Raw genomic sequence first — 7,690 nt, 5'->3', positions numbered from 1 at the left:
CCGCCAGCCTGTTCGCCCCTAACTGGCCCACCGTGCCGGCCTGCTCTCCCCCGACTTCTCCCACTGCCAGCCTGATCACCCCCAACTGCTCTCTCCTCCTGGCCTGATCACCCCTAGCCAAGCCTTCCCGCCCGCTCTCCCACTCTCCGGCCAGTGCCACCATCTTTGTTGCATCAATTTGCATATTTCCTCCTTATTGGCTATGGGTGCCGCCAACTTTTTTGAGAAGTGGTGGTTGATTTGCATATTATTCTTTTATTAGATAGGATGGCTGTTTTGTAAACAGTGTGAAAGAAAGGAATTCTAAGCTGGGAGCCTCTGACCTCAGGCTCCTGGCTCTCATAGCAGAAGACGCCTGGCCTGAGGGTCCTCGCAGAGCCCTAACTCCCGCACCTCTCTTTCTTCTCAATAATGCCCTACACCAGGCCCTCTTTAGGGTAAATTTTATAAAATATTTTTAAAAACGAAAGAACAGTAAAATGAAAGAGCAAAGAAAAAACTTTTAAAAAGCCATTTGTACGAGAAGAATTTTTATTCTGACCACTCAATAATATGGTTTTGTATGATAATTTTACAGCAGAAAAAAAAACACAACTGTTTGAAACTGTTAAATTCCTATGCAAATTACAGCATATCCACACAGTAAAATAGGACTTCACAGTCCTGAGCTGTGCTTTTCAGGGTTCTGAAAGGCACAGAAAGGCTTTCATGTTCCTGCACGAAAGGAGCTCTAGTGAAGGTTCCCCCTGGAACTTACCGTGTACAGATGCTTTCCCAGGTTCCATTTGCTAACATCTGGCTGCCTCCCTTCCTCTCCCTCCTTGTTCTCCAAGCTCGGGGTTAATCAAACTTCGGTATCTTGAGCACAGTAATTCCTCTGGTATTCGGGAAGCTTGCCAGACAGCAAACTCTACAGACACCATGGGAAGAGCAGGGTCCACAAAGGCAGCATCTCGCAGAGAAACCGCAGCCCCCTCCGCGGGCAGGCATGACGTCGTCTCCCTCGGGGAAGCAACAGATCCACCAAGGCTGAGACGCAATTTGCTCAGGAACAAACCATAAATGTGGACAAGCAACCATCTGCTGTCTGCTTACCACCGAGTGCCACTAAAAACAATTCACCTACAGAAAGTACTGTGCCTTTAGGTGAGCAAACACATTCTAGAGAAGGGCAGTTGCAGACGCTGTTTTAATGGAAGTTTGTGAGAGAATTGTAAATGGCAGCTCAGCGAAGGCTGGGTGGGTGCCGCCAGGCCCGAGGGCGACCTTTGCTGCCGTGTATATTTGGAGATATTTTCCCTTTGAATCATCTCCCAAACATGAGTCCTCACACAGAAGACAGCAATGAGCTAATGCTTAGGCTGTAAGCACGTGCCAACACGTGAGAAAGAACCCACACACGTGCTCAGCATGAAGAGAGTCGCCCTTGTGGTTCTATCTGTATATTCTCTCTATGTGCAGACTGTTGGCAACATGGTCTTTGTGTAAGAGCTGTTGATGTGAGTGAAAAAAAACTTTGCCCTTTTAGAGTCACTTCTATAACTAAATATAATTAATATTCACAGCGTGTCATTTAAATTTTCTATTCATTTTTCTGAGCAAAAAAAAAAAGGCCTGCCTTTTTCTCCACAGAAATATATTAGTGATTTTTAAAAATGCCTTATAGCTTAAATTTAGATTAATCCATACTGTAACTGGTAATGCTAAATATGCTATTACTTACTATACCCTCGAAATCCTTACCACTTTTGACCAAGACATAGGTTTCTTAGTAACTCACGTGAAAACCAATTAGCACACCACTGACCATGTGATTGATTCGCAGTGAATACACACATTAACCAGAGTGTTTTAAAATGGCAACTTCATAGACACCTAACTAAATAGAAGTTCTGGATAAAGGAATGGTGGCTGATAAACTCACCACCAAAAGGTCAGTTTGCTTTGAATGTTTAATAACATCCTCCAATGATAACAGTCCCTAATTAGACTGCCCTCCATTGCCAAAGCGTGTCGCATGCTTGCGACGTGCGCTAACGCGTTAGTCACTGAACTCCCCATGTGAGATGCGTCACAGAGGGGGACGCTGCCGCTGAGCGGTATCCTGCGACCCCCCGTCTCCAGGCGGGCCCACCGCAGCCCACACCCAGCCCCGCGCTATGCTGACTCCACCACCTACAGTCTGAGGAAAACTGGTCCTGAAACTGACACCCAATCAGAACAGCTTCAAAATCTAGTGTGAAGTCCGGCCCGTGTGGCTCAGTGATTGAGCGTCTACCTATGAACCAGAAGGTCATGGTTCGACTCCCAGGCAACGCACATGTCCGGGCTGCAGGCTCAATCCCTGGGTCCCCAGTGTGGGGCGCGCAGGAGGCAGCCGTTCAATGATTCTCATCGTTGATGTTTCTATCTATTTCTCCCTCTCCCTTCCTCTCTGAAATCAATGGAAATACATTTTTTAAGTCTAGTCTTAAACATGTAAGGATTAGTAAGTTTTCTCAGGAAGAGCTAGTTGGCCTCACTCCTGACCCATCCAAAGACAGTGACCACAACGACCTCACAGTGCCCGCCACAGGCCGCGACCATCAGTCCTGCAGACACAGGCTTGGTCCTGCGTGTGCCAGTCCACACGTGGACTGGGGAACGGCGCTGAGGCCCCGGGTCAGCGGGTCAGCGGGGCGGGGACGGCGGGGAAGTGTCGTTCCCAGGCGGCCCAGAGCTGTGCCTGCGTCCTGGCGGGAGGCGGGAGGCAAGCATGTCACCTGGGGGACGATCCTTCAGCCAGAGGCCCCCGTTCAGGGGATTGACACTGACCCAGGATGTGGGCGCTCTGCAGCACACGAGGCTGGTCCCTTCCACAGTCCCTGTCACTGCCACAGAGGGCTCTGGCCTGGGAGAGAGAGACCTCAGGGACCGTGCAGCGGGACGAGGGGGCTGCCGACCAGCCATGGTGTCAGGCACCGTCAGGAATGGTCACTTGTGATAAGGGTCAGCTGGCCACGCAGCACAATGTCCTTATTCTAAGAGATGCACAGGGGAGTATTTAGAGGTAAATTGTCTGTATTTTACTTTAAAATACTTCAATATAAACACAGAGTTTTTCAAAAGAGGCGGGTGATTTACAAAAACAACTGCCAAAGACAAACGAGTGGAGACAGTTCACATTCCAAAGACGACCACTGTCGGGGACGGTCCCTGACGGCCGTGCGGACAGAGAAGCCCCCACAGGGCTCAGTGACAGCCCCAAGGTCAGGGAAAATATCAAATATTAAAAGCCGCCTAACAGCATGTCAGAGACACCTCAGGCTCGCTGTGCCTACATCCAGAACCACTGGAGGGGGGCTGGCGGACCTGGGGTGCAGCACCGCGTCCCGGACAGTCACCACCGCGCCGTGCGGCAGGGAGCGCGGACTGCCACGCTCTCCATGGCCCACCTGCACTGCCCGCCCATGGGAGCCAAGCAACACTGTTTGTTCTACACACCCCAACAGATAAGGACGCAGAGGTCAAAAGTGCAGATGTCGGGGAGAAGCTGGACGCTGCGGGGTCATCATGTGACTGACAGGCCTCTGTGACTGACAGGTCTCTGTGAGTGACAGGTCTCTGTGAGTGACAGGTCTCTGTGACTGACAGGTCTGTGTGACGGACAGGTCTCTGTGACTGCCAGGAGCAACGCAAAGCTACTATGAGAAGCAGTGCAAGGCTCAGCTTCCCTGGGTATAAAACCCTCGGAGCTCCCCGCCGATAGGACAGAGGGGACGAGGAGCACACGTCCTCCCTGGGGAGCCGCAGGCTTCAGGAAGCGCAAAGCTGGCATTTCGCACTCGCTCAAGGACGCGCAGTTTGAACACACAGCACCTGACGACGGGCAGGAAATACCGGGTTCAAACGTTAAAGCAAAACGGAACAAGGACGAGGAGAACCAACCTGAGGCCCAGCTGCCTGCAGATGACTTCCGCGTCGGCGTCGTCCCACTGGTCGTCGCAGACGGTCCCCCACTGGCCAGCGTGGTAGAGCTCCACGCGGCCCTCGTGCACGCTGCTCCCACCTGCGAGGCGCAGGACGGGGGAGGCGGGGCCTGCGCCTGGGAAATCAGAGACAGTGACACCACCTCCTGATACCTCCCCAGTTCTTCCCCAGTCCCCACAGTGAAGTGGTGTTGACTCAGGCACTTCCATGATGCGGCACACACTCATCCACTTCACGCTCAGCTCAGCCCGTGGGCACACTCCACACTGGATTTGTTCACACAAGCCGCTCCCAAGAGGAAGCCGTCTGTCCCCACGCATCTTTCCCAGCGGCCTGGCCTCAGGAACCAGGGGGACCCGCCCCGCCCCTGCGGGGAGCACGCTGGGTGTCCATACAGTGCCATGGGGACAGACTGTTCCTCCCGACGCCCGGGCATTCCCGACCTGTAACCACCACGAAGGGCACTCAGTCTGCAGCAACCGGTTTGAGCGCAGACAGACATGGACATCCGCAGAAACCAAGGCCAAGCGGGCGCCTGACACTTCATAACACGGTGGTGGGTGTCTCGGGCAGGAGCCGGTTCAGAGTCCCATCCTGTGTCTGGAACCACGGTCCTCCCCCCGATTCCTCGTTAGCCCGTGCCCCGAGCTGGCCCCATCGCTCTCAAGTTCCCTCCGCTCCGGCCTCGGTCAGGATGGCCATTCTGCCCTCCTCCCATCCCCGGACTCCTGACGCTGGACCGGCCTCGGGCCTGCATGCCGGCGGCTCCTTCTGTGGGAGTGATGGCCCCACAGGCCATCACAGGTGCCCCTTCTCCGCAGTCCTCCACTCCGGACGTCCTCCTGGGAGCTTCCGAGGACCCGCCCACTGCCTGCCCCCGTCTCCCTCGGGGCCACCTTCCCCTAAGTGCGTGACGGGATGGTCACACGCCACGTGGAGTGCAGCGCAGAGCGCCTCTCCGTCCCTGCGCCCGGGCACCCAGCACCCAGGGGCCGGAACACAGGTGCGCACGGCTGGATCCATACGTGACAGCACACGTCTAGGAAGGACACGAGCTGGCGTTCCCTCAGCTCTGCTTCACAGGCAGACGGGAGGCGCCTGCTTGTGCCAGGGGGTGCCCAGGTGCTGCAGGGCACCCGGGGGTCCTGGGCAGCCCTCACCCCCAGGCGCTTCCTGCCAGAGTTGTCAGGAAGGCCGTACATGGTGGAGCCCGGAGCTTGCTCACTGGGGCAGCAGGCATCTGTTCCGGAGATGCTGCAGGGCACCCGGGGGTCCTGGGCAGCCCTCACCTCCAGTCGCTTCCTGCCAGAGTCGTTAGGAAGGCCATACATGGTGGAGCCAGGAGCTCGGGCATCTGTTCCAGAGAAGCCTGGCTGAGGGCGCGAGGGGGGGCGGGGGCGGGGAGGGCGCGTGAGACACAGCAGGCGGCCTGCCGTTTCTGGAATGAAGGCTGTGATGTGGTAAAAGGGTCAGAACAGCTGGGTCCCTATTAGGAGGCTTAGTGGCACCTCCTGCTAAATGCTAACCCTTGAGCCACAGGAGACACACTGGCCGGCCCGGAGGCTCTCAGCCCGGCACCTGGACATGTACGTTTGCAGCACCAGTCGAGCTCGGGGCAGGCTCGGCCCATGCGCTCGGCACACACTCCTGTCCACTGCGTGCGCGTATGCAGGTCGCGGGCTCTTATTTGCAAAAGAATAAAGACAGGCTGAGCGAGCACGGCTGTTCCCAGCATCGTGTATTGCTCCCATAATTAACTGATGGCCCAATTATGATTTTTGCATAAGTCATGTGTATTTTTCCTTTAAAAAGCGTGGAAAATACAGAAAGATAATTTTAAAATGTGTAAGTTTCTTAAGTTATTGCATTCTCCCCTGCCTCCCCGCCCCTTTGCGCTGTGGTAAGCTTAGAGAACAGAGAAAAACAAAATATTCTCGGAGGAAATTTAAAATCGCCTACAGCCCAGGACCACTATTGCACACCACCTTGCATCATTAATGCCATGTTTTATTTGAAAGCATGTGGCTTTTCTGGTTGTGTGAGTAATAAGAATAAAGACAGGCTGAGCGAGCACGGCTGTTCCCAGCATCGTGTATTGCTCCCATAATTAACTGATGGCCCAATTATGGTAGGAAACAAATCTGCATAAGTCATGTGTATTTTTCCTTTAAAAAGCGTGGAAAATACAGAAAGATAATTTTAAAATGTGTAAGTTTCTTAAGTTATTGCATTCTCCCCTGCCTCCCCGCCCCTTTGCGCTGTGGTAAGCTTAGAGAACAGAGAAAAACAAAATATTCTCGGAGGAAATTTAAAATCGCCTACAGCCCAGGACCATTACGGCATACTGCCTTGCATCGTTAATGCCGTGTTTTATTTGAAAGCATGTGGCTTTTCTGGTTGTATGAGTAACTGTAAAACAGAGAAGAGCTGGAGGACAAAAGGAAGTCAACATCCCACATCCTCCCCACAAACACACAACATCACTGGAGAGAGAACTTCTGGGAGGCAGCTGGCTCCTGCTGGACTTGCGGACGAGTAAACCCCCAGAGGCTTTCACGGAGGCGGCTGCTCCCGGGCCAGTGCCCGCACAGTGGCCTCCACACGCGTTGGGATGGCGGCAGGTCCCAGAGGACGAGGCACAAATGTCACCTCCCAACTGAAAACACGCCCGGAAAGTCTGCGGAGGGCCCGGAGGTGAAGTCAGTGTTCACTGGTTCGAGCTATTTGCTTCCATACTCCCGTGTAATTTACCATAAGAGCATCTTTTTCTCATTCTCACTTCACATTTGTCGCAACTTCCTATGTTTCATATATGGTGATAAGTGACCTCAACTCTATCTTTGCAACCAGGGTTTAAATAAGTGGATTGCTTATAGAGAGCAGAGTGCACTTTTTTAAGAAGTAGAGAAATATCCTGAAAGAGAGAGACTGTTGTTTCTAAGACTTTACTTATCTCTCTACTTGAAAATGTAACATTGTATCCGTCCGGGTGAGCACAGAACACAAGCAATAATGGAGGAAAGCGTAGTGCTCCATGGAGCCCCATCCGCCCGTGCGTGCTCGAGGCAGCCGTGCAAACACAGGCTCGGCCAAGGGCAGCCTCCCCACAGGTGGGGGATGGGAAGGGAAGGGAAATACCAGACAGCCGCTGGGCAGACCAGACCGTGCACCGCCCGCGAAAGGGCTGCAGGGCGGAGAGCGTGCCCGCCTGGCCCCCGCCCCAGCCTCGGGCTTCCGGCCCCTAACCTGGGCCTCTGTTCTGGGATGGGAATCACGGAACGAATTAAACTCATAAGTCAAGGCCCCACGGTACCTGGTGCTTAATGAAGGCCGTACCCACGGGAGCAAGTCATCCTGCAAAGCCCACAGGGGACACGGGTGCATGAGCCCCTCTCGCCCACCGTGAGCACAGCTGTGGCTGCTGCAGGTTCCCTCTGGTCTCCAGCTGACTTTCTACCACGCATCCATCATGATTTCCCACCAACAAAGCAAGTGTGTCCTGCACAGCACATACTGTTTCTGTCAGCGAATCAGGGAAAATAGAAAACGCGCTGAGTGTGCGGCCGAATGGTGTGCACAGGAGACACACTCCCAGGGAAGACTAACCAGGACCGAACAGGGTGATGCCTGGACTCACTCTCGCGGGAAGTGGTGTAACAGAGACAGCCATCCCCTGGAACCAGGCTGACAACACCATGGAAGGAAACACGGATGAACCCCT

General features: G+C 53.9%; 1 protein-coding gene across 1 annotated transcript in view; it reads right to left on the bottom strand.

Annotated features, from left to right (window-relative positions):
• Window positions 1–7,690, bottom strand: part of PRSS12 (protease, serine, 12 (neurotrypsin, motopsin)) — a gene marked incomplete at its 3' end in the record, with an annotated part of 52,075 nt that overhangs the window by 38,632 nt on the left and 5,753 nt on the right. Inside the window, exons 3-4 of the mRNA XM_014538290.1 lie at window positions 4,218–4,234; window positions 3,928–4,121 (exon numbers count right to left, since the gene is read on the bottom strand). Of these exons, the coding sequence (XP_014393776.1) occupies window positions 3,928–4,121; window positions 4,218–4,234 (211 nt within the window). The remainder of the gene's footprint in view (window positions 1–3,927; window positions 4,122–4,217; window positions 4,235–7,690) is intronic.

The sequence above is a fragment of the Myotis brandtii genome, unplaced genomic scaffold (genome assembly GCF_000412655.1).
Source record: "Myotis brandtii unplaced genomic scaffold, ASM41265v1 scaffold1888, whole genome shotgun sequence".
Classification (NCBI taxonomy): domain Eukaryota; kingdom Metazoa; phylum Chordata; class Mammalia; order Chiroptera; family Vespertilionidae; genus Myotis; species Myotis brandtii.
Note: the sequence above shows the minus strand (reverse complement) of the source record. Positions and strands in the feature narration are given on the sequence as shown.